The following is a 27340-nucleotide window of genomic DNA, read 5'->3' as shown; positions in this document are numbered from 1 at the left end:
TCCAGTCCTGTTCCCTACCTCTTAGACTCACCCAGTGTTTCTCAGAGCTGTCCCCATTATGGGTAAGCATTCTCCCCTGCAGGTGCCACAGGAAGATGAACTTTGAGGTAGTGAAATGTACTTGCTAGTGCCCTTGTTCTTCGGTTCTGCATGTTCGTGATTCCTGTTTTGACTAGGATCCTGACCACATTTGTCAGCTGGTGCCAGATAGAAGCCATTGTCCTCTTCTGCACTTCCCCACACCTGCTGAATCTGCTGCTTTGTTCTTGTCTGTTTCAGAAGATTTATTTATTTATTTTTCTCCTTTTGATTCTCATTTAAGTTCTGTCATTGTTACTAAAAAAAACTGCCTGTCCATAGCTTCTGTATTATCTCCCACCTAACAGCTATTTTTTTTTTCATTAGCCTCATTTTATTATTACATTGTTTCTTTAAACACAAACCCCCATCACATTTCTTAAAGTGCTTTGCAGAGTACTCCACAAATAATCTCTTTATTTTCACGAGTGAAGGAGTCAAATAGGACATTGAAGCTAAACCTGTTTTCTTTTGGAAAATTGCTGTTCACATTAGTTTAAAAGAAAAGGCTGCATGGTGTGTGTGTGTGTGTATTTATTTAATAAATAAAATTTATAAATAAATGTAAAATGATCAAACTGTACAATAAGGCTCTGTATTTGATCATGGCCTCTATTTTTGGCTGAGAATTGTTTGCTGAGTGATTGTTTGACAGTCTTTTTAAAAGTTATTTTCACAAAACTGTGTTTTTCTCACTTTCTCTATTAATATATAAAATCTAAAATTAACTTTTATATTTGTTTTTAAAAAAAACCTTCACAACACAATAAATGAGCAGTTGTTATTCTATTCTTAACTCTCTGAGCTGATTTGGGTCCCTGACCTCCCCCCTCCCCACTGACAATTGCATTGTGTTCCAGCTCGTTCTCTCTCTCTCTCTCTCTCTCTCTCTCTCTCTCTCTCTGTGTGTGTGTGTGTGTGTGTGTGTGTGTGTGTGTGTCTCCCTCTCCTGATGTCTTCTGGACCCCTGCTGGTGACTCAATCCCCTACTTCCTCCTCTAACTGCTCCCCTGGCTGGCAGGAAGTCCAGCCCTCCTTTCTCCTGTTCTCAGGGAATGGCTGTAAGCTGCTTTTTTTTTTTTTTTTTTTTTTTTTTTTGCTTATCGGTACAATTGGGGAGCAGTGTTTACACAACACTGAGATAGGAGATTCTCAGAACAAGGATTGCAACCAGATACAGGGGTTACAGAAATCTGCATTTGCATTACACAATAACCTTGTGCTTACACAGGCTAGCTTCCTGATCAAACTAGTAAGTTATCATGAAGTCTCACAGCAATCAATAGTCCCTGCTTAAGCATATTGGAGCTGTGTGAACTCAGTAATTTAGTCACTATGCAAACTTTACTTTGGTTATGTGCAGGAGGCTTAAGAAATCAAAGTCCATATAAGATGCAGTTAAAGGTTCCTAGTGGAAGAAAAATCAAATTTCCTTTTAGGGCATGCCAGCTGTCTTCTCCTGTGGACATTCTTTAAAAGTGACTGTTGTAAACGTTTTCCATTTCTCCCTGACAGGTAATATTTGAAGCTGAAGTCTCAGGAGGGAGAAGTGGCTACATTGCCATCGACGACATCCAAGTCCTGAGTTACCCCTGTGGTAGGTTTTGATTAAGAGCTGTGTTTTTCTGTGTCCTTTCAACACACATCTTGGATTGGTGGTGCGTGCCGATTGTCTACTGCCTGGACCTTGTTGCTCGTTCTGTTGTTGTTACTTCCAGGCTTCATGGAAAAAACACTAGTATGCTCGAATCAAGCATTTTTCCAGGCTTGTAACTATAGGTATGGTGGGATTCACTCATTTGCTTTCAATTAGTGATAACAGAATGTTAGTGCAAACACAGTTTACATTAGACTGTTTTGAGCCTTTGGAGTACCTTACCATTCTCTAGGGAAAAATAAAGACAAGTAACAGATCCGAGCGCAGTAACAGAGAAAACAAAGCCGATCTGCTCACCTCGTTCCAAACCTAGGTCTGTTTTATTTATTTTTTAAATCATTCTAAATATCTGAGATAATTGGCATTAAATAAATAAAAGTATTAAAACAATCTTGATCTGCTGACACAGTTTTGTGAGGTCCTTAGAGGAGCGTTCATTGTTTTTCATACTTCATACATATATTTGTGTGTAATCACATCCCCCCCCAAAACAAGTAATGTGATCATTCAGTAGGGCCAGGTGAAGGTTACACAAGGCAGTTCAGACTTCCTTCATGATATGATTTCCCAGCAGCAAAGTGCAGCAGGTCCGATGTGAGAGGACTTTGTGGTCCATAGTCTTCCATGCTGAGCCATCTCTCATGCTCTGAGAGGAAGGAATGCATCAAGTCCATATGCCAGGGGCAAGCTTTGTGCCTTGGCTGAGTGATGACATCATGTTAACAGTGGAGCACACATAGCTTGGCTCTCTTCTGGGTCATTGTGTCTAGCCTGGGACCTGTGGATTGCATTTCTGGTCAGTTTTATGTGCCACTGGGCTAGATTTCATTTTGGTCTCAGTTGGTTTGGTTCATGTGTCTCTTTTCCTTGAATTGCTCCTGAAGGAAGGCACTAGAGAAAGTTGTTGCAAGCACAGATCCAATTATTTATCTTGGGAAAGGTAACAACCTGATCCTGCCTCCAAATTCAAGTTAGCTTTGTAAGCTCATTTACTCTACGGCGGGATCGAACTGTTTGTCTTCCCTTCTGTCTGTATATCTTGAATGTCAGATGGGAAAGAAAGGCTTTTGCGAAGAAAGGGATTGATGATTATGAATTTGGCAGAACAACAGCAGTTGCTGTACAGTAGGGTTCTTCAAGGCGTACGTTATTAGTGTTTAAATTCGCTGAGATTAGCTTCGGCTGTGTGCGTTTTCCTTCCATGGTAAATGTGGATAGGGCTTCAGGTTTAGAAGGAAAATTGTACTTAGTGCTGATTACAGTCAAATTACTTACATGAATGCTACGTAGCTACAGACATCCCTTTTGTTGGTCTAATAGTTGTTTTGGGTAACTTTCCCATAGCTATAAGCATATAGACAAGAGATACTCTGTTTTTTAATAGACAAAAAAAAATGTTTCCTCTCTGATGTACAAGTTTCACAAACTGAAGGAATGATGATCTAAATGGTCAAATCATGGGTAAATAGTTTGCTTGTTTGTTTTTGTTTTGCTCTTTGTTTTCTGTTTGGTTTTGGTTTTTTGAGACAGGGTTTCTCTGTGTAGCCTTTGCTGTCCTGGATTTGCTTTGTAGAGCAGGCTGGCCTTGAACTCAGAGAGACCCACCTGCCTCTGCCTCCCCTGGACTTGCTTTGTAACCCAGGCCTGCCCCTCCCTCCCCAAGTGCTGTTACTACAGGCATGCACCCCCCTACCCCACCCCCACCCAGGCTTCTGGGTAAATAGTTAAGTGAGCCATGCACTTGTCAGAATGTTAAAGGTCTTTATGCACAGCCATTCTGTTTTCCATTAGAGTCTCATAGCTTCCTTCTCAATCTCTTGTGGGTTACTTTGTCATAACTTTTATTATCCCCCATTAGCCTTTCCTTCAGCAGTCCTTAGTAGTAAGCAGTGAGCATTCCCTCGGCCCAGATCCATCTCTACAACAGGTGAGCTACTGTGTGCGGGAGGTCCTAAGAAGGGAACTGAGTGTGAGTGAGGAGACGGTGTGGTCTACACAAAAGGAGCACCAGGACCCTTCTAGGTATTAGTGCAGTCAAAGGTTGGCTTTTGAAGGACTGTTGCTGTTAAATTATCAGTATTGGCTAATGATTACCCCATGTCGAGTGTCACTTATTGTTCTAATATCAGTATGGCCTAATAATGTTTTTATTAAGCCTATAATTATTATTACAGCAGTGTTTTCTAACCTGCTAGCAATCAATCAAGACACAGACACTTGTTATATTATAAAATAGCCTTAGTTAACCTGGGCCAGGGCAGATCTTAATCCTCTAAACTACGTCCCATAGTGGGGCAGGTTGGAATCCTGCCATCTGCTTCTAATAATTTTATCAAGCTACCTCCCATCCATAATCCCATATACTTGCTCATGTTCTTCATCTGGGCCAGATCCTCCGTCCTCACCGGCCATGTGCGTCTCCTCCACCTAACCCATGGCGGCCTTCCTTCTTCTCCTCTCTTCTCCTCTAGTCTCTCTGCTTCCCAAGATTCTCTCTTTCTCTCCACACCCAGGACCTTAGCCACGCCTATCTCCTTTGCCTTGCCCAGGTGCAACAGCCTTTTATTAATTAGCACCCAAATCAAAGTATATCAGGCCAACAATTCCCCTTTTCAGTCTAAATAAGAGGCCATTTTTATATACAGTAAGAACAATTATGAAAAATTATAAAAACCAATAGTGAAGTCTTACATACATAATGTCTTGGTGAGTCTAAAGTTTTGAACTAAATCAATAGCTATCAAAGCTCAAATCTATCAACCTAAAAGTATATCTTAGACCTAAAAGCATCTTCTTAACACCTAAACAACTAAGCTTAATTTTAAAACTATCTAGTCTTCAACCCTATCAGAGACTTGAGAAGGAATAAAGTTAACTACCTGAGTAAACAGGAAGTGCTTTCAAAATGAAAAAAAAAAAAAAAAAGACAGTTTGCTGCCTGAACAGTCACCTCAAACTCTCTCTAACGTTGGAGCATCACCTTCAGCCTTATGGCCAATATTTGTGAGGCAGGAACTATTGAGGACTTGCTTACCCTGTCTTGGCAGAGTCTGGCCATCAACTCTGCCTGCATCCACACTTGCCCATTTTAGGGAGAATTTTGTCTGTGGTTCTGTTATACAGCATCAACTAACAGTGGTCTGTTGCGTTTCCACCGCACATGTAGCGTGGCTTGTTTTTCCTTTTGAACAAAACATGTATTCCGCCACTTGTTTGTTCCTTTATTTATTTATCTGTCTACTATTTATTTATTTATTTCAGATAAATCTCCTCATTTCCTCCGGCTGGGTGATGTGGAGGTCAATGCAGGGCAAAATGCTACATTTCAGTGCATCGCCACCGGGAGAGACGCTGTCCATAACAAGTTATGGTTGCAGGTAAGACCTCATTAGCTGCTGAGCTAAAGGGTTCATTTGGTTAAAAAATATCGTTGGGCTGTTTGTGGCTCTCTTTCTATCCCCCACCCCCACCCCTGCCCCTCACTTTCTCTTCTGTGCCCTTGTTGTGGACAGGCTATTTGTATGAGTTTGTTGTATTCACATACACCGTTCCCTTTTAAGTAATTGGACTAGAAATGTGAGGGCATATAATTAACTGATACTGGGGTCCATGTCTACCAACATTTAATGATTCTCTAGGACTAGACAGAGAAATCCTCTGGATCCACTGAAAAAGGAGTAGAAATGAAAATGTTCTTAATAAATATTTTGAAAAGTGAACTTCTAAGAAGATAGTATTTATGTGGGAGCTGGCAGACACTCTCAGGATAAGAAACCATTATGAATATTTCAAGAGGGCACATGGAAGGGAAACAGTGAAAGGCTTCTTTTTTTTTTTTCTTCCCCTCTCTCTTTTTTAGCAGCTTGTGTATGAGAGTGGATTGTAGTACTTCCACTTGGACATTGGCGCTGTACATGTGAAACCCTTAATAAATCCTTATTGAGTTTGCTGTGGTTTGATGTTCATGTCAGAAAGGTTTGAGAGACTCAGGGGGCGACCTGCAGTGCACGGAACTGTTTTGCCTTCAGAGAAAGTATTGAAAGTCTTGCTGTCACTCTTCTCTGCTGGGAGGGGGTCATGGTTGGAGGTGTGTACCCAGGGCTGCCCCAAAACTAGGAGACCAGAACTAGGAACGATGCCTGTTTAGCTGAATGTTTAAAGGCATTCCAGAGAAATGCTCTCTGGAATGATAAAGTGTCTTTATCGTGTGGACTTTCACTTTTGCTCCGTGTCTGTGTGGTGTGTGTGTGTGTGTGTGTGTGTGTGTGTGTGTGTGTGTGTGTGTGTGTGTATGTGTGTGTGTGTGTATGTGTGTGTGTCCAAGTAGTTATGTGTAGGTGGACGTGTACATGTATTAGGAAGCTAGAGGTGGACATGGCATGTCTTTTTTTTTTTTAATTTTTTATTAATTTGTTCTTGTTACATCTCAATGGTTATCCCATCCCTTGTGTCCTCCCATTTCTCCCTCCCTCCCATTTTCCCCTTACTCCCCTCCCCTATGACTGTTCCTGAGGGGGACTTCCTCCCCCTGTATATGCTCAGAGGGTATCAAGTCTCTTCTTGGTAGCCTGCTGTCCTTCCTCTGAGTGCTACCAGGTCTCCCCCTCCAGGGGACATGGTCAAATATGAGGCAGCAGAGTACGTGTCTTCTTTAGTTGCTCTCAGCACCGTTTTGAAATGAGGTCTTCCTTGAACCTGGAGACTTTCACAGTAGGCTAGTGAGCGCCCGCCTTCTCCTCTTCCTTGCTGGACGTGTGCTGCCACAGCCTGCTTTATGTGGGTGCAGAGACTTCACGCTCAGCTTCCCAGGCAAGCGCTTTACCAACTGTGACCCTCTGAGTCTGTTTCTGTGGTCACAGTAAGGAAAGGGATTTAATTAGTTGATAATTTTCATTTCCTGGCAAGGCTAGTAGATTTGTGAAAGACAGACCATCAAAGGTGAAGTTAGCTCTTGAACGTGGACGTCAGGGTTGATTTTTGCTCTGTCCTTCGGAGCAGTGGAATTAGTGTTAAGGGACATAACTACCCTTCTTGGGTTTAGGGACGATCATCATGGTGTATTAGCAGGAAAAGCAAAAACAGTACAGTGTCTCAGATGATTGCTTCAGGTGTCACAGGTGTCACCTGGTTCCTGTACCCAGCCAAGGAGATGTCACCACAGATGTGCACCTTAGTGCTTCAATGCACTTATCAGTACTTTTGTAATTTATTTGATTTGCAGTTATTACAACACTCTTTCTTTGGCTCAAATTTGAAAAGGAAAAAAGGCTCCCTTTTTTTGTCTTCTCAGCCTAGTGCTTCCTATGTACAGATATTGACAGATGTTGGGAATTAGAATAGGTTATCTCAGGGAGCATATTGTACACTGTACAGTCTGTCTTTTGGACTGAGCCATTTTCTCATATCTCTAAGTCGGCTAAAGTAAGTGTTTTAAGAAATGATTTCAGACTTATTTTCTAATCACTTTGCTTCTTTTTTAAAAAAAGAATTATTATTACAATAAGTATGTTCGTTGATATCTGGTCTTAGCTGAGAGACCGATAGTCTGTTCGTGGAGAACCAGAAATGGTTCCGCAGCCTGCCACTGGTTTGATGCCACAGGATTTAATGTGACATTGGAATAAAACCGGTTTTGTATCCACAGACACCAGCTGCCTTGTGGCAACAAAGATGTCTCGGGCTGTGCTGGTCTGAGCAGGCTGCAGTGAGAACTCCGCTCTTGTCCTGTTGTTTCCTCTTCTCTGAATTGGCTCATTTCATTATGGTTTCCTCAGTTCTTTCTGCTGTTTTCAAGCATCCGTGATAGAAATGTTCTCTGGAAGTTTTGCTCTGTTTTCTTCACTCTTTCCCTCCTTAGACTCTTTGCCTGGAATGTGATTTTGTGTTTGTTTCCAGCTTTGACATTGACATTGCATGGATCTGCAGCAATGCACAGTTTCACCTTGCTACTTTTTTCAACAAAGCCACACATATTCTCTTAATTTTTCTAGTTTTCTGTTTGGTTGGTTGGTTTTGGTTTTCAGGGGCCAGGTTTTTCTGTGTAACCTTAGCTGTCCTGAACTCACTTTGTAGCCCAGGCTGGCCTCAAACTCACAGAGATCTGCCTGCCACGTCCTCCCTGAGTGCCGGGATTATAAGCATGCACCACCTCACCTGAATTCTAAAATTATTTTTGACACTCAAAAATATACTAAAATATACTATTTACTTAGTATAGTGACGCTTTCATAGAAAACGTGTTTAGCCTTTGTCACTTCTTGAAACAGGGTCTCATTATATTGCCACGCCTGGCCTAAAACTCACTATTGTGGATCAGGCTAACCTTGAACACACTGAAATTTGCCTGCTTCTGCTTCCTGAGTGCCAGAGCTAAAAGCATGCATAGCCTGCCAGGCTTGTTTTACCTTTGTGTATGTGTGTGGACCACATACATACTGGTTTCCAAAGAGGACAGAAGAGGGCATCAGGTTCTCTGGGATTGGAGTTACGGATAGGTATTTATCTGCTGTATATGTCCTGGAAATTGAACCCAGGTTCTCAGGAAGAACAATAAGTGTTGCTAACCACTGAGCAAGCCAGCCATCCAGTCCCTGTAATGGTAATATATAGCAATTAACCACAGAAGACTGACTGGTCCTTAAGTATATGTGAATTAATAAAAAAAATCAATTATTACTTCAAAAACTATTCATCCTTTGCCAAAAAGCAATCAAAACACAAGTAAACAGGAAGAATTGTGACTCTACAGTGAACTCATCTACTTAATCATTTAAAAAGATGTTAAGTTGTTTCTATTTATGGTAGATAATAACATGTGAGGGTATAGGAGACCCTGGCTGAATTCTAACCTCATTCCTACCCCTTCTAACCTCTTTGATTGTGACAGTCTTAGATTTCAATGGTTGTCTCGGCCTTTATTTTCTTATCTATAAAAAGAGATGTTTGGTGGAGACTAAAATCCTTTCCAGTAATAAAATGTTCAATTAAGCCTTTATATTATTTGTGATGGTCTGAAACATGGCCTTGATAACCTTCTTTTGTTTGATGGGATAATGTAAAATTCTTGTGCTGTTCGTTTCATGTGAAAAGAAATGGTCTCTTAAATTAACTTTCATTTGTGAGAGCAAGTGCTGAAAATGTCTGCCCACAGTCCCAAGAGTGAGTGTATTTGGATCAACTCAGCTGAACATTGCCGCATTCTCTCACAGAGGAAGTGCAGTCATAAGGGCAGCTGTGCCCTGCCTTGGGGGCAGCGGAGTAGTAAGTCTTGGCCAGCCTCCTAGGTGCCCTCAAAGTTTAGATCACTTTGTGGAGTTTCAATTAGCAACACGTCTCAATATGGATTAACGTAAGAAGCTATGGCAGCTTTTGGTTCTGTTTGTCCAATATTTAATTTTAAAAGAAAAACAACACGCTGCAACTCTCCCCGGGAGGTGTGTAACACCATACCTCACCGTGGTTGTCCTTTCTGGAGTTCCTCCTCCACTTGCAGTGTCCAGGTTGTGGTACTTATTCCCACACCTTCACTGTCTGAGTGCGTTCCTGTTAGGTGAGTGGAGGGGTAGCTGATCGGGACTGCAAATGTGCTATGAGACATTAGCGTCTCTCGGCTCCTGTCATGGTGTTCATAGAAACTCAGGTAAATGTGACTCTATGGGGTTATTTAGCTGATGTCTGAAGATAGTTCTTCATTCTAGAAATATAGAAAATGATGAAAATGCGCAGTGCAAAGTGGCCTCCTTGCCCACACTGTGTAAACTCAGTGTCCACGTGTAGCATGGGCCACTTTTAGAAGTGCTCGACAGCCAACAGACTAGAAATATAGTGAAATTATGAGGCTTTCTGGGAGATAGCTTGAAAAATATGTGTTATGCACATTGTCTTGTGGTACAAGATATATCTTAACATAAAGTAAAGGAGACTTAGGATAACAACTTAGTCCATGTAAAGCACTTTCCTCTCATTTCACAGAACCCAGTGAAGTCATACGGATTCTAGGCTTAAATGCTTAACAGTTTTGGCAAACTGACATTAACTTTTTGTACATAAACATGTTTTTCATTTCTCTACACTCTTTATGCTTTAAATTCTATTTATTTTTTATTTTTTATTTTTGGTAAGTTTTGGTATTTCTTTTTTTTTTAATTTATTCATATTACATCTCAATGGTTATCCCATCCCTTGTATCCTTCTATTCCTCCCTCCCTCCCATTTTCCCCTTACTCCCCTTCCCTATGACTGTGACTGAGGGGGACCTCCTCTCCCTGTATATGCTCATAGGGTATCAAGTCTCTTGTTGGTAGCCTGCTATCCTTCCTCTGAGTGCCACCAGGCCTCCCCATCCAGGGGATGTGGTCAAATATGGAGCACCAGAGTTCGTGTGAAAGTCATACCCCACTCTCCACTCAACTGTGGAGAATGTCCTGTCCATTGGCTAGATCTGGGTAGGGGATTGAAGTTTACTCCATGTATTGTCCTTGGCTGGTGCCATAGTTTGAGCAGGATCCCTGGGCCCAGATCTGCCCATCATTATGTTAGTATAGGTTTCTATTTCTAAGGAACTGTAATTCTAGAAACCTGGTAGTCTACAGTATAATACTTATGACTCAGGTCACAAGAATTGAGAACACCAGCAGAATATTACACATATACTGAAATTTTTGTAAAACATTTGCCTATATCCATGACACAAGACAGATAAAGTTCACACAGGAAAGCAGTATGAGGTCACATCTTTTATATACACTAATGTTCATGTTCTTTCTTTGTGTTATCTTTCTAAAAAATATGAATAGGAGTTAAAGTGATTGAGGATGAAGTGAATAGGACTTGGACTTAGATAGCTCAGTTGGTAGAGTGTTTGCCTAGCATGCACGAGACCCTGGGTTTGATCCCCAGTGATATATAGGCCAGGCATGGCCCACACCTGCAGTCTCAGTGCTCAGTAAGTGAAGGCAGGAGGATGAGAGGGTTGATGTCAATCTAGGCAGGTTTGAGGCCAGCCTGGCATATATGTCACTAATCTCCAAAGAGTAAATAGTTAAATTTATAAGCCGTTGACCAATATGTTGCAGCTGTATCTTTCTAAATATTGACTCAAAAATATTACGACAACTCTTAGTTAAGACATTAAGAGTGTCTATAACATGTTTATTTATAATAATTTAGAGTTTAAGATCTTAAAGGATCCTTAACAGTAGAATGAATTAAGAGGTTAATTTCCATTCAAGCAAAAGGATACTGTTTTAGTTCTTATAAAAAAGTGAACTACTGGTGTATGCAACAGTGCACACATGAATCCCAGTACCATCCATGTATTTTAGGTAGGAAGAAGACTAAAAATAACTCAGTACGTATGATCTCCTTTGTATTACGTTTAGAATGCAGAAAATGAGAAAATAAAATAGTGGCCTTTTCATGATTTTTTATTTTTACATTTAATGATTTTATATATGTGCTTGTTTTGTCTGTATGTAGTAATGCACACCGTGTTTATGCCTTCTTCCCATAGAGATCAGAAGAGGGCGTTGTGTCCCCTGGAACTGTTGTAAGAGATGGTTGTGAGTCACATTCTTGGTGCTGGGAACCGAATTTAGGTCCCTTGTAAGAACAACCATTGTTCTTACCTGCTGAGCCATTTCTCCATCCCAAATACTGGTTTTGTGTAGGAGACGAGGATTGGACTAGGACTGAGAAACTGTCTGGGGTGCCACAGACATCACAGAACTTAAGGAACGTTGGGCCCGTTGGCATGTACCTGTAATCCCAAAGTTCAATTCTGCATGTATACATTTTAAATAAAATGAGAACGGGGGGACAAATGAACATACCACAGTTGATTTTCTTCCTTCCTTCCTTCCGTCCTTCCTTCCTTCCTTCCTTCCTTCCTTCTTTCCTATTAATTATTCACTTTACATCCTGATGGTAGCCCAGCCCCTCTTTCCTCCCAGTCCCACCCTCCCATCCTCTTCCCCCATCCCAGTCTCCTCTTCCTCAGAAAGGGGGAACTCTCCTCCCTTACCAACTGATCCCAGAGTACCAAGTCTCTTTAGGACTGCCTGCGTCATCTTCTTCTGTGCCCTGGCAAGGCTGCTCCACTGTAGGGAAGTGATCTAGACTTGCTTTTCTATTGACTCGACTTAGTGACAGAACTAATCATGTGTGTGACCCACACACATTTTGGATGTCTTTGTAAATTCTATCACCTAAAATGATTTGATTAGGTTCCAAGGTAGTTTGTAATCATTAGTCTCCGTAAAACATAAAAAAAAAAGAAAGGTTGCTCTTGGTGTTCTGAGAATACCTTGTAACTTAGGGACAGAGAAGGGTTGAAATGGGTCATACTGTAATGAATAAGTGTCTGCTCTTTCATGAAGGTCCAGTAGAAGTGGACAGCTGCATGGCAAATCAAACAGAGCCCATTGCTGGAACATCTGTCAGACCATATGCTTTGGCTTCAGGTTCTGTGTAAAACCTAAAATGCTAATGACTCCATCTATCATCCAGAGCTTGGCAGGCATGCATCATTGAACTGGGCAGAGAAATTCAACATTGGATTTATTGAATGGAGTGAAATGCGTGGGTAGGTTTGGTGGCACCATTTGTTTTGGTGAGTTGCAATGAGGCTGTGTAGTATGTTACTGGTAATCTTATGCACACTGTAGCCAGAGCCATGGCAATTGGGCCAATCTGTCAGTAATCGCCCCAGGCACTGGCCTGGTGCCTCTTCAGTGGACCTGCCAAAGTTAGAGAGTCTGCCACCGCTTTGCCCTTGGTGAGGCACATTGCTGCCAATGTAGTGTGATACAGTGAGTTTCTCAGCCAAAGGAAATGTCATTCCTTATGGAGCAACAGATAATTTAGGCAATGGCTTGAAAGTAGTAATTGGAGAGTGAAATTAGTAAAATGAGATGCAAATTGCTTTGAAAAAACAACCAGAGAGAAGTTGACCTCTTCAAGTCCCAGGGGTTGCCAGCTGTGAGTCCATAAAAAGTGGTAGATCTGAAACTTCTGGTCACATGGTACTTAATCTGCTCAGTTGCCCAACTGTGTACCTCGACTGCACTTGAACATCTACATGTAAATGAAAACATGAAACATGAGTTTCAGAAAATTGAGGTGTCAAAGTAAAACATCTTCACTTGAGCAAATGCACCCCTGCCCTATCCAAATGCCACTTTGCCTTCAGCAGCTCCCAAAGGTCCTACACAAAAGCATCATTGAAGGCTCATTCTCTGGGATTTGTAGCATACTGTATTTCTAAGGGTTTTACTGTTCATGATAGATACTATTTTCTTCAATTTTTGGATTCATTATAATGAGGAAAAGAAAGTTTTCTGAAGATATTAATCCATATCTTGATAAGACAGTTTATACTAGAAAATTCATCAAAAAATAACTTTGAGGGTATTTTTCTTTTTTTTTAAATTATGTTTCTTTTTTTAACATATAAATTCATATCATTACCCATGAATAAAATACATACAACCGGAAGAACCACAAGACAATGGGGAATTATGTAAATGTTGCATTCATAGTGATTTGGCTATTTGTATTTGGCAAACTTGAAGTAAACATTTTTCCTATTTCTGAATGAAAATCAATATCTACCATATCTCATCCCTATTAACTTAAAACAACTATCTTGATCTAAAAACATCTTAACCCCTAACCAACCAAGTAAGACTAAACTATCTGGTCTTCAACCTCATCAGAGACTGGAGAAGGAATAAAACTTAAATACTTAAGTGAACTGGAAGTATAGGGTAGCAGCTTCCAAAATGAAGAAATGACTGAGCCAGTTTACTGCCTGAATAGTCACCTAGTTTATATTAGAAAATTCATTGAAAAATAACTTCGAGGGTATTTTTCAATCCTAACCTGACTAGAGGTGTCAATTTATGGTCAGCTCACATTGATGCCATAAAAAGAAGATAGAAAGAAATGCAATGTATTGAAAACTGTCCAGTTGTCAGAACTTTTAAACTTCTGACATTTGTAGTTAATTGGCATTGTAAAAGACTTCGGTAGGTCTGAAATACTAAAATAAAAAAGACAGTACGTAGTTCTCAAGACAGTAAGCAAAAATAAAAAAAACTGATGTCAATATGGTTAAATGGAGAACACAAAATGCTTCTGGAAGTTTCTGGAAGATGAAATAAGATATATACAATCTCACATTTTAGGGGCTAATACAAGCAAGGTATAATTTGTTATTTCTATATCCCTGAAGAACAGCAATCTGGTCTTAAGTTTTAAAGCTATGTGTTCCATCACATAAGCTGATTTGAACTCCGAGCCCTGCACTTGTGGGCTGGGCTGCTGAGAGCTGAACAAGCTGCTGGAAGATAAAAGGCTTGTCACAGGCTGCTCATGCCGGAGAGCATTCACACTTGAGGCTTTATTTCTAACAGAGAGAGAGAGAGAGAGAGAGAGAGAGAGAGAGAGAGAGAGAGAGAGAGAGAGAGAGAGAGAGAGAGAGAGAGATATCACAGAAGGAAAGTAATCAGCCCAGACTTGGGTATTTGATGAGCATCCTTAGGTAAGCAGGAAGTCAGCACACAGTGGACCCAAGGAAGTGAAGATCTGCAGTGATGGCCGTCGCTGTGTAGTTGGAAGGCAGAATGCACATGTTTAGTTGTGTGAAGTGGGCCAGCAGTATAGGAAGGATCTCACTGAGAGGTCACCGTGAGGAAAAACGATAAGTAAAATGAATGGCAAGGCTGGCACATGAGCATGGACAGAATTGGAAGCCGCAGCAGCTGCCATTGGCAGTCCCGACATCAGGCAGCAATGGACTCAGACTGGGCAGTGCAGTCGAGTTGGAAAATCTGCGGGAGGTACAGATTAAAGAAGACGGATGGGTTTGGATCTGGTGGGTAGCAGTTAACAGATTTTTGAGGAAATGGGAATGCTGTGCAGTATAATTCCCCAAACCTCAAGATTTAACTTTTATACTCAGTCTGCTTCTCATTTTCTGGCTTGAACTAACTCGTCTCTAGAACCATCGATTACTTTCATCCTTATTCTACCTTCGTAATTGCACGTAAACGATTTTAAATACAAGTGAACTGTGAGACGCCCTAATGGATTATGGCTCTTTAAACACAGTAAACGTTACTAGGCCACTTTGAGGGTTGTGGCCTGAGAAAGCCTTGGGTGGTCCTCATAACTACCCATGAGAGTGATTTTATTCTTGTCTTCCAAACTGTCCTCACTTCTCGTTGCCTACTCTTGACCTAAATTGATAGATGGAGTCTAGCTTGCTATTTAACTCTAATTGTCGCTGTGGCCTTTCTCATTAAACAATCTTCTAGGCTGTCCTGCTTTACAGCGAATTCTGTTGACCCAAGAGGCCTTGGACTTAGTAGTAGCTAGCATCTCATAGAGCCTGGTGTTTCTCCCCTGGGCCGTTTGATTATTATAGTTCATCCGTTGTAGTCTGCCTTCCTGACTTCATATAAAGCACTCTGTGTAGATCTTGAGAAAAATTCACTGACATGTATCATGGTTCCGAAAGTTTAACTTTGATATTTTAGCATCGTGTGTGTGTGTGTGTGTGTGTGTGTGTGTGTGTGTTGCAATCATTGTATCATATAGAAGTTTTAGGGGTACTACTCTTTTTGTATCTGATGCTTTCTTTGTGATGTTCAAAGCTTCACAGGCACAGTGGATTAAAAAAATAGTAATATAACCTACGTGAAATGTCTACACATTACATCAAGTACTATAAATGAATAATCTGTGGCATATGCCTTACTTTCTTTATCACCTCCAAGATTTCTTCTTATCAAAGTCAGTAAATGATTATCACACTATGCGTGAGTGTAGCACCCATATAACGGGTGTGGAGGGACCCTTTCAGCGTGTTTGTCTCTCAGGCATGTCAGCATTTTCCCACTAAGCCACTGTGATATGTATCACATCAGACTTTGACAGTTTTTCTTTTCCTTTTTCTCCTTGGGGAATTCTGATATTCTCTTACTCCATTATTGTTTTTTTTTTCTGTGTGCTTAAAAAGTGGTTATTTTTAAAATTAGTGTCCAAAGTAATATATCTCGTTTCATTTTCATATATAATTTATATTTACTGATTCCTCTGCTATGAAAAGTAGATCAATAAATAGATCTAATATTTATGAGATCATTTTATAATATAATAGAATATATGCAGTGAAAGCCTGCCTAATTAATGTTATGGCTCTAATTTATGTGTGTTTATGTGGGAATGTGTGTGTGTGTGTGTGTGTGTGTGTGTGTGTGTGTGTGTGTGTGTGTGTGTGTCCTTGTGCAATCTTGGGCAGATTTCTATTACTGAGCTACATGTCCAGCCATCACTGTCATGACATTGAAATATGTCCCTGCCCACTGTAGTATAGTTTCAGAGATTTAAAACAAGTAAGCTCTTTAACATTAGTTCTCTCTCCAAACTTTCTTTTCCTCACTGTTTACCTATTGAGGATTCTTAGACCTTTTAAAAGATATTTTGTTAGTCTTTATTTTGCCAATTGTTTGTCATGTTGACTTTAGGTCAACATGGTTTCATTTCTCGGTGTTTTTCAGGAAATTGAAGCCAGGTCCAGGGTCATATTTGATCCTTTAATCACAATGTAATTGGTGCCTGGTATGATATAGAAAAAGTCCGAACAGTCTCATCTTTCATTATCTTCAAGCTGGTAGTCCTTAATGTGCTTAATTCTTGAAATTGTGGTTTTTTTTGTTTGTTTGTTTGTTTTTTACTTTACTTTAGGTTTTATGTCTTTTCTGTTATTTTGTGATTTGCTTATTTTTAGAAAGAGCATGCTAAGTAATCTGTTTCATTATGTTATTTTCATGCAGAATTTGCTCTCGTTGATTCCCCGTCTTTTTCTCTGTTCCTTTGCCCCCTTGTGCCCTCCCATGCCTCTCTGCTCTCGTGTCACATGTTCTAACACACCCTTCACACGCCCCATGGTGGCTAATCCCAACATCAGTTTGATGAGATCTGGAAACACCCAGGAGATGCTCCTGCAGTTATTGCCTCATTTGTTGGTTCTCAATACAGCAAGCTGATGCTTTGCCGTCCCCAGAGCATGAGTGACTGTGTTTCTTCCAGTGTTGCTATGAACTCCTGCACTTAAAAATATGTCATGGTCTCAGAATTCATCGGATTCTGTTTCCTAAGCAGCAGCTATCTATCTCCTGAGTATTCTTGTGGGTTTTTTCCTTGCTTCTGGCTTTTGTGAGATGTTCCTCAAGTCAGTCTCCCGGGGTGTCACGTTTTGTTTTATAATTGATAAAATGCTTATCAGCACAATCATTTAGGTGTTGAGGGATTTCCACTGCTGGACCTTTCAAGTGAGAAACACACACAGACACACACACACACACAGACACACACACACACACACACACACACACACACATTTAAAAGCCAAAAATGCTTCCAAAATTCACATTGATTTTACATATTCAAATCTAAAGTTCTTTTATTTAATGTTTTCTCTGTCGCATTTTATTCATCACCCATAGTTTCTGTTTGCTCATTTTGTCTATTTTGAGACAGAGGCCAGATTGCAGTGCCCGTCAGGGTAACCTAAAACTTTTATTTCACCACAGAGTTGATAATGACCTCAGAGTCTCTCAGTGCTGACTCTCGGGTGTCATTTTTTTGGCATGGGCCTGTGGTAGAACCATGATACCCTGACTTCATACTCCTGCCACAGAGGAGGGATGGCTGTGCTTCAGGCACCACTGTGCTCCAGGGACCACTCAGTAGACGTCCTATGTGAGCATGAGCAAGCTGGCACAGTTAGCCAGGATCTGCAGGACAGAGCGGTGGTGGTCGTGGGAAGGGTCCAGGCATTGGAAGCCCTGCCAAATCACTTTGTGCTTATCATATTATGGTAACAGTTTCTATTTATACCATAAAATCGGGGTCCACAGATCTTTCTCCTAGTTCAGAGAAGCCTCAGGTTTCCTCCTCAGAGCTCTTTGTTGTGTACATCGTCTCAACTGATAGGTTTTTTTTTCTACTTTTATTTTATTTTAATATATTTTATTAATTTATTCATATTACATCTCAATTGTCATCCCATCCCTTGTATCCTCCCATTCCTCCCTCCCTCCCATTTTCCCCTTACTCCCCTCCCCTATGGCTGTGACTGAGGGGGACCTCCTCCCCCTGTATATGCTCATAGGGTATCAGATACTTTTAGTGTTGTGAATTACAGCAATTGAGCAACAAAAGCAAAGCCAGTACAGTGGATTATGTTTTCTTAGAGCAACATAGTGATCAATGCTCAGCAGTAAACAGTGAGTCATTGGAGCAGAGCTCTAGTGAAACTGAGAACCAGTAGCTGTGGGGTTTGAAGTTTAGTACTTGTACTTACTGGCTATATATATGTCTCATCTCTGATGTTTGCGGATCCCAATTTTATGGTATAAGTAGGAACTATTATCGTAGAATCTTTATAAGAAAGAAAAGTAACAGAACCAAAGTAGTAGCTAGTATGGTACCAGATATTTGGTGCTTATTAGTAATTATTGAAAAGAGACTAATATCAGGATAAAATTTTTTGAAGATTATTTATTTATTATTATGTATACTGTATTCTGCCTATGTGTCTGTCTGCATACCAAAAAAGTGCAACAGATCTCATTATAGATGGTTATAATCCACCATATAGGTGCTGGGATTTGACCTCAAGATCACTGGCAGAACAACCAGTGTTCTTAACCTCTGAACCATCTCTGCAGCCCCCTAAGTTTATTTTTATAATTATATTATTTGACAAGATAGTTGTACTAATCAGTTACACACTATGTGAGTTTAAAAAAAAAAGATATACATTGTATAGATATATACCAATGCAGTAATAAAAGAAGATATAAAAATAAGTCCCATCTGCTTCATGATATCCATACTTGATGGCCTCAGTGTGTCCTAGTTGTGGTATATGTGAAATCAGAAAAGTTTGTTGGTTGTGAAGTGTTGATGTCGGGAAAACATGAAGCTCTTAAATATGATCTGTTAGTCAGTGTTCTCTTGGTGTGAAGAGCCATCACGACCACACAGCAACTGTGGCTGGCCTACAGTTACAGTTTCACAGTTCCATTAGGGCACGCAGGCAGACCTGTTCTGGTGCAGGAGCTGAGAGTTGTGCATCTGAAGCAGGAAGCAGGAAGAGAGAGACACTGGGACTGGCTTGGCCTTTTAAACCTCAAAGCCCTCCCCCTGGTGGCACAGTTTATTCAACAAAGCCACACCTACTCCAACAGGGCCACATCTCCTAATCCTTCTCTAATAGTGCCACCCCATGATGACTAAGTATTCAAATATATGAGCCTATGGGGACCATTCTTATTCAAACCACCAGATCTCTCTTCAGGACTATTTGAATACACAAAGGCAAAATCACATCTATCAAAATATGTTAAGTTACTAAAGATTCAAATTATCAAAATCAGTTAATACATTCTAGTAAGACTTTTGTGAATATTTTTGTGATGGCATTTATGACATTTCCCACAGTGATAAGACGTGAAAAGTCTATAGAATAGGAGTGAGATGAGAAACCGAGGCAGAGAGAACTGAAGTTGACCTTGCTCAAATAATAAGGTAAATGAGCAGAAAGTGAGGTTATCACTGGAAGAGTGGGTGACTGGAAACACTGAGTAAAGGGTTGCATAATGGAGGGCAGTGGTGGCACATGCCTTTAATCCCAGCACTCAGAAGGCAGAAACAGGTATGTCTCTGTGACTTTGAGGCCAGCAGGCTGGTCTCCAGAGCTAGTTCTAGGACAGCCAGGGCTGCACAATGAAACCTTGTCTCTAAAGAAAGGGAAAAAAATGCACAGAAAATTGTGCTTCATAAGGAAAATATCATGGTGCTAGGCAATGGATGTGTATGATACAAAAGAACACTGTGAAGCACCAGAAATGCCAGAGTAAATTTGGAGGTGACTGAGAAATCTCACAGGGCTGTTAGAGTAATTGGCTCTGTGAGGGTCCCCAGTGGTTTGAATGCTGCTGGGTGGGAGAGTTCAAGACTGACCTGCAAGCTACATGCCTGAATCTTGGCCGGTTTTGTTTTGTTTTGTTTGTTTTGTTTTGTTTTTCCTCTGAAGGATCTTTAATCATGCTAAAGGAAATTCCCACCTTTGCACCAGCACTAGGAATGCTGGTGAAGGTGAAAGGTCCAGTGCCAGTTAATGAGGGAGAACATTCTAGGTGCTCAGTGTGTCCTTCAGCTGCGGAGGAGTCTGAGAAGCAGTGTTGAGCCTTGTACAGAGCAACCAATCACTTTGGCAATAGGCGCGTCTATTTAGGTTTATTTCACATAATGTTTCTTGAGAAGGGGTTTTTGGTACACAGTTCATAGAATCAGTGGGTCAGGAGAGAATTAACAAAATTATGAGTGAAAAAAAAATGTAGAAGCGTGAGACTTGAGTGCACATATAATGTTACGGTCACAGATAATTGCATTCCATAATTTTGATATGTATAATTTCAGGTTTTGATAAGTACGAGTCAAGAAACAGTGTAGTTTAGGACTAAGGAAATTATCAGACTCTGCCTTTGTCCCTAACAAGGAAGCAAGATCAAGAAAAATTAAAGCAATATAATGTCTCATTTGTAATGTACAGATGTTCACAAAACGTTTCCAAATGGCCATTCATCTATTCACACTCTAATTTGCTAGAAGTAAATATTTGTTACATGTGTGTTATACCTTCTATTTGTTAAGGGTCCTCCCTCCCCCCTCCTTCCTCTCTCACCTTTCTGCTCCCTTCCCCCCTCCCTCTCTCCCTCCCTCCTTTATTGTTTTGCACACATACACATACATTACCAGCCAGTGGGATGAGGGAGCAGTGAGTGCTAAATAGTTGTTACTTTTTCCAAAAAAAAAAAAAAAAAACCTTGAGAGGCTGTGATGCTGCTTTGAGAACTGGGAATCGTTGCCCCCACAGACTGCTTCCATCTGAGTTAGTGAATAAATGCTGTCAGTAGCGCTGTCTGAGGATGGAAGCTGCAGCCTTTGCACTTTGTACCCGCTCACTTCAGCACCCAGTTTACTTTGTTAACTCCATTTATTGAATGAGGAAAACTCTAAAAGTATTAGCTCTTCCTATATCTTACCATTACAAACTATGCCCAAGTCCGTACTGCCATAGATTTTCTCCGTCACACATACGGGGATGATGCAGTAGTAGAAATGTAGAAGTGGGAAATGCTGAGGTCTGTGCACTTCCTGTTGTTTTTTTCTTCTCTCTCTCTCTCTCATTTACTTGTGAATAATCCTGCAGGGATTGCAAATGTGCATCCCCCATGCCTGCTTTATGTGGTGCTGGGATCAAAGCCAGGCCTTCCTAATGCTAGGTTCGTATTCTAGCCACCGTGCTGCACTCCTAGCCTGTGTAAGATTTTCTAAATATTAATCATTTTTGTAAATCACTTCTAGTGTAGAAAATCATCAGTAGTTCTGCTACCTACATGTAGTCTTTTGAAATAATATTTCATATTGTTTTAATGCCATGGCCACTTAGAGCTGCACCAATAAGAAATAAGCCCGAGCCCCTCCCTAATTCTTTCTCATAGTTAAGAATTTCTCTTTGGAATTTGTCTGTCTTTGACATAGAAATTTTAAAATTTGGAGGAATAGCTGCTTTCATTGTTCGTTGCTAAACTATAACATAAGTTTTTAAGAAAAATCTTTTTATGGCCTGACTAGTTTTTTACTGTTTTTTTAAAAATCAACTTTCTTATTGAACTATACAATATCTTTACACATCCTAGCTGTTTATCTTTTGGTGGTTATATTTTTTCAAAAATATCTCATCATAGTCTATGCTATCCCCACTTTATTTATAATGCCTTTCAACATATAGAAGCTGTAAGTTTTACTGTAGTTGAAAGTTACCATCATCTCTTTTATAGTTTATACTTATTGGTTTTGTATGCTACCATGATATCATAAATATGTTCCCTACTTTTTCATTTTCAAAGTTGATATGTAGGGTTTGGGCATTTAGGCCTTTTTTTGATAACTTCTTTAAAATGTATAAATTGGGTGCCATTAATCCTTAAGAGATAGTAGTTTGCCAAGAGCACAGATTTAGAGTTGACTCTCAGTCATCATTCAGCATTTTATTGTCCGTCCTATCTATTTGGAATAAGGATGCATATGGCCTGGTCTTCGTCTCCTTGGCGGATGACTATCACAGGGCCTGTGCTGGACAGCTTGGTAGCACCATAAGCTTCTTTGCCCATAAAGGAACCATTGACCATTTTTTTTTATAGCACCATCAGCTCTTTTGTTAATGTATATATTTCGCCATAACAATTTTATGGAAAACTGAGAAAATAGAGTCAACCATACATCCTTTAAAGGATCCCAGGATTATTTCCTTTGTCTGATTGCATGACAAAGGTAAAAATTTGTGGGGCTACACAAGCGTCTTCCGTATAGTTTAGCAACCAGAATAATTCATCACAGATATTGCCTGCCGAGATACTTTAGATTTATGGCATGCTGAACAACCTGTTTCTGAAGATTGGTTTCTGTTTGCAGAGACGAAATGGAGAAGACATACCCGTAGCCCAGACAAAGAACATCAATCACAGAAGATTTGCTGCCTCTTTCAGATTGCAGGAAGTGACAAAAACTGACCAGGATCTGTACCGCTGCGTAACTCAGTCCGAACGGGGCTCTGGAGTCTCCAATTTTGCTCAGCTTATTGTGAGAGGTAACACTTACTGCTTCATGAAATTGCATGCCTTTATTAGAACTCAGCACGTCTGTAGACACAGTGGTTGGTTTTTAAGCCCTGGTATTCTTCATTGCAAGCCACGGCTCCTTATCATTATCTACATGCTGACAATGTCAAGTAAAGACGAGTTTTAAATTTTGTCAATTAGTTCTCCAACCAATGTCTTATCAAGTGATCATCTTATTTTACCATGTTAATGTGGTGATGAAGTGTATAGTATTTTCTTCTGTATATCACCTTATAATTCTCATTAACTTAAGTGATGCTCCCTCCTGTTCATGACATTCTTTAGGTTCTAATATAGGGCTTCATTCTGAGGAATATTGTAACAAGGTCACAATAAACACTCTATTTCGGGTCGACTTATAAACATTATCAATACCTCTGAAGTTCGTGCTTATTACTTCTGGCTCTTTATCAAATCTTAGGAAGTTAGAACTAGTTTTCCCTAATACTCTTAGATGCTAAAGTTATTAGGAAACATGAGAGCTTGTCATATTATACACTTATGGTGAATTCAGGGAAAATATAAGCAAGGTCAAGATACATATTACCTTAATTAAAAATTTACGAGTTCTTATTTTTATCTCAGATAGTGATTTAGGTCACAGGGAAGCAGTGTAGAGAGATGCAGAGAGCATTGCAACCTGGTCCTTGACAGTGGGCTCCTTCAGAATCTTACATAAACAGATGCAGGTTAGATTATGGAGTTTTAGTTTTATGAAATTTTAGAAGCAAAGTAGCTTTGTTGAGCTGGATATCAGACAGTCAGTATTAATACATATGAAAATAATGAGAAGTTGGGTAAATGTGAGCATGAAGGCAATGGGTCAGTCTAATGAAAACTGAGCCCTGGGATTGTGCAGTGCAGTAGCTGAGCCATCTGTGAATGTAGGATGAAAAAGGGGTTCTAAAGAGTCATGTGGATAGGAGAAGACGCTGGGTAAAAGTTACAGACCCTTTTAGTAAAGAACAAGAAAACACTGCACTATTTTACAGCCTGGCTCAGAAAGGTAACATTCTATACATTCACATTAATACATTATACGTTCTCGTTGGTGTCGACCGCATTTTAGCCCCTCTCATGTGACTCTGGATCATCGGTATTGTGCTGTGGAGCACCAATGCTGTCTCTTTCATATGATTCAAACTCCGAAGACACAGATGTGCTTGGGCCTTTTGTAGGTATTTCACACGCTGTGTTTACAGGGATGTTGGTCTGTTAGTGAAGCCCATGCTCACTGCATCTTCCAAGTCCTGTGTCATTAGTCAAAAGATACAACATTAAAGGAAGTGATTCCTGGTTAGTGCACATAGAGTGTCTTTTGGTACCCTAACTACTATAAGACACCCAGGTGAGCATATGATACAATAGAGATACACACAGGTACATACACACTTTAAATGGGCACACACTGGATGTACCTGATGTTTATATAAAGCAGGTGATAGTTTTATTCACGTCCTTTGTACAGATAGGCCCTACCTACTAATGGAAAGTTTTGCCCATTCATTAAAAACAATTAGGTAAGCATGATTAAGTCTTGCCTATTTGTAATATTCTTTTTTTACCCCTTCATTTCTTTTTTGGTTTTGACAGTGCTAGATAACAAGCTCAGGGTGTACTACATGGTTTCTAAGCATTCAAGGACCAAGTGATACCCCTGTTTCCTGCTGCTTAATTTGCAAGTACATTTCTACCATTTTACTGAGGCCTAGTTCTCTGTAGTTGCTGACAAATGCGTTGTTTTAATAGCATTTAAATATAATTCTTAAATTCCATACAGAGTTTACTCTTTCTTCTTTGATAAAAAGCAGTCCCACTTGTTACCTACTTTGCTTCAGGGTCAGTGAGATGAGTGTGTTAAAGTGTCGCGGTGCTTTTGATGATGAGCTAGACTTTGGCTGACATTATAAAATACTCATTTTGATACTTTTGATAGCTTTCCTTATTTTCAACATATTTTAAGATCTGCATCTAATATTTACAGGTGATATTTTGCTTGTCATCTTATCTGAGAACTGTTATATTGGAATACACTTTCTTATTTGCCCAGATAACCACAAAATAAATATTTCTAACCAGAACCATCTCCACGGGGGTCAGTTTTCTTGATTGCTAACCCAAACCCTCCTCCTGGGTGTCAGCTGTCCTGGTACTGAAACAATGGGGAAAATTAGCTGTGGTGACAGGTCCTATCTCTCAGTGGCATGTTTAAAACTGATGTCCTGCCACATGGACACAAAAGACGGTAATTTTAAAGGAAATTTTTGGGGCAGTGATATGAATAGTCTTTAATGAGAACTGGCATCGTGTTGCCTGTTGTCAAACATGACCCATGGGTAAGAGTTTATTAGTGCATTTTCTCTTAAACTGGAAGTGACAGGGCATGCTTAAGGCTTTCCTCCCACCCCCACCCCCATCCCCCTGGTTTGCCACAAGTGAAAATCTTACTGCAAATTCTCATGCTGAAGAGTATTGATCTATGCATTCCCAGTGCCATGGGAAGAGCTGAGTTGGTATGGTGAACAGGATTTACTTTGTGACCTTATGACTAACAGTAACTTCTGCAGCTTGCGGTAGCCCATCTTACTGACAAAGAAGCCTTTGCACATCAGAGACTAAGCAGAGTCATTCTTGTTCAGTGAAGCTGCATGTTTGAGGAGTGCTGTCTGAGAAGAGTGTGCAGAAGTGGTGGTTACCAGCTCCTCAGGAAAGCTAGGCTAGTGGGTGACTCTCTTGGTTGCTACCCTCCGTCATTGCCTCACGTATGTCTGTTTCCCCAGTCACAGATCAATTTCCATCTGTCCAAAATATGACCCTCTGAGAACTTGGAGAAAATTCTTTGATGTTTTGCCTTCCTACTTTTTACATTTTTTCTATTGTTTTGGGAAAAGAGTCTCCTGTACCTTTGGCTGCTATTGACCTCTTCCCTGTTTCTCCAGTCCCCTGTATCCTAAGTGATGGGATCACAGACACGCATTATTATTATTATTATTATTATTATTATTATTATTATTATTATTATTATTATTTGGGTTTTCAAGTAGGGGTTTCTCTGTGTAGCCTTGGCTGTCCTAGACTCACATTGTAGATCGGGCTGGCCTTAAATTCACAGTCATCTGCCTGCCTCTGCCTCCCTGAGTCCTGAGTGCTGGAATTAAAGGTGTGCACCATCAGGCCTGACTAGCTTTTAAATTTTTGAAAATTACATCTTTGTTTCATTTTGTTTTAAAGTTGTTAGTGCTTTGGCTTTCAAATTTTGAAGTCTCTTATTAGCCATTGTAAAATGCTCTGGAAATGAAACATATTTGATCAATACATTTATCTCTTCTTAGTTAATAACTCAACTTTAGCTATGATTAGTGTGAATCGCAGACACATTTACCCAAGTTTATTAAATACTTGTATTTAGCTTATTCATCATTGTTGTTTGACATTGCTCAATTGATAACGATACTGAATGTAGTGAGATGGTGTACATCACAGGCCCAACTTACTGATGTTTTGACGAGGCGTGCAGAAGAAAACTTCTGGGTTGATTGGTCTAGTCACTAAGGACCGAGGCTCCTTGCAGTTTTTTACTGTAATGTCAGTGATTTGGGGTGCTTTGGGCTCATACCACAAGATCAATTTACCTCCCAGTGAAATGACACCAGCACAATTAAATACTCTGATCCAATCCACCAGGGATCCAAATAGAGCAGCACACGGACTGGTCTTCACTGTCTCAGGTGAGCTGGTGGAGCTACTTTGAAGTTTAGCTCAAAAGTTTTTTTACCTGAAAAATTAGTATTCTGTTGTCCAATATTCTTTTTCTCATTCTATCATCTCTCTGTACCTACTAGTTAAAAACATCACTTGTAAATATTTCATTTTTTCTATTAACGGCAAAGGCATTTGGCCAGTGGAAAGAGTGACACACTTTACTGATAGTTTCGCTAGCTAGTGGTTTAAAGGCCATGGATTTCTAGCTGTGGACCATCAGCAGCCTGCTTAATGCCACACAGTATTGATTTTTAACCAGTTTTCATAGCATTGCTGGCAAACTCATGAATTCATAGCAAGATCTTTTTCCTTAATGGTGACTTGAAGATTGCTTTTCTTTACTTCTGTTGTGAAATCTAGTCAACTGGGCAGGAAGTCAGTGTGAAGGTTGGTTTGTTTGTTTTGGAAGTTGCAATTTAAACATCTACATTTTATAAAATATGAAATATGAAAGTTGAGGAGCACGCTGATAAACCACGTATTAATTTCCTTCCCTTTAATGCCCTTAGAAAGGTGGGAAAGCCTCCACAGTCAGCAGAGCCAGTCGATGTAAGTTTAGAGGAGATTTAAAAGTTTCATAGTTTAATTTTTTGCTTTGCTACTGTACCCTTGAAGAACATAAAGAAAACATTTAGAGTCTCCTCTCATTCCTAGTACCTACTTCTGATTCAGTGGCTCATTGTTCAAGATGCCTGAGACACATCTAAATTCCAAATGAGGGAGACAGTATCCTTTTTTCAGATACTGAACCATTAGAGAACCAGAAAACAGAAACAGATTTGAGTAGCTCTTATAATCAGTCAGAGGAATGTTTTCTTTCCAAGTTGAAAAATATTAAAAATTATAATGAGATCTTTGTTTATTGAAAAGAAAATTAACTCTTACGTCATTAGAGCTTAAGATGACCTAAACTGTTCTTTGCTCTTCTCTGTACCATTGTTTCAATTCCACTGTCTGTGTATCCTAATGGCTACTCTCTAGAACTATACCATGTAAAACATGCTTTGCCTGAGTAGCCGTTGTCGTTTTATTTTCTTTCTCTAAGTTTATTTCAAGAATTTAGATGCAGCACGGATCTTTTCCCAAA

The 27340-nt window shown here is 40.0% G+C and overlaps 1 protein-coding gene across 10 annotated transcripts in view; it reads left to right on the top strand.

The window, feature by feature from the left end:
- The window catches only part of PTPRK (protein tyrosine phosphatase receptor type K), a 516193-nt gene that overhangs the window by 257284 nt on the left and 231569 nt on the right, over positions 1-27340 (top strand). For all 10 annotated transcript variants that reach the window (XM_084775132.1, XM_084775130.1, XM_084775139.1 and 7 more), the window contains exons 4-6: positions 1594-1675; positions 4997-5112; positions 22286-22460. In XM_084775132.1, coding sequence (XP_084631258.1) covers positions 1594-1675; positions 4997-5112; positions 22286-22460 — 373 coding nt within the window. The remainder of the gene's footprint in view (positions 1-1593; positions 1676-4996; positions 5113-22285; positions 22461-27340) is intronic.

The sequence above is a fragment of the Acomys minous genome (genome assembly GCF_964271855.1).
Source record: "Acomys minous genome assembly, chromosome: 3".
NCBI lineage: Eukaryota > Metazoa > Chordata > Mammalia > Rodentia > Muridae > Acomys > Acomys minous.
This window is presented reverse-complemented; position numbering and strand designations above follow the sequence as displayed.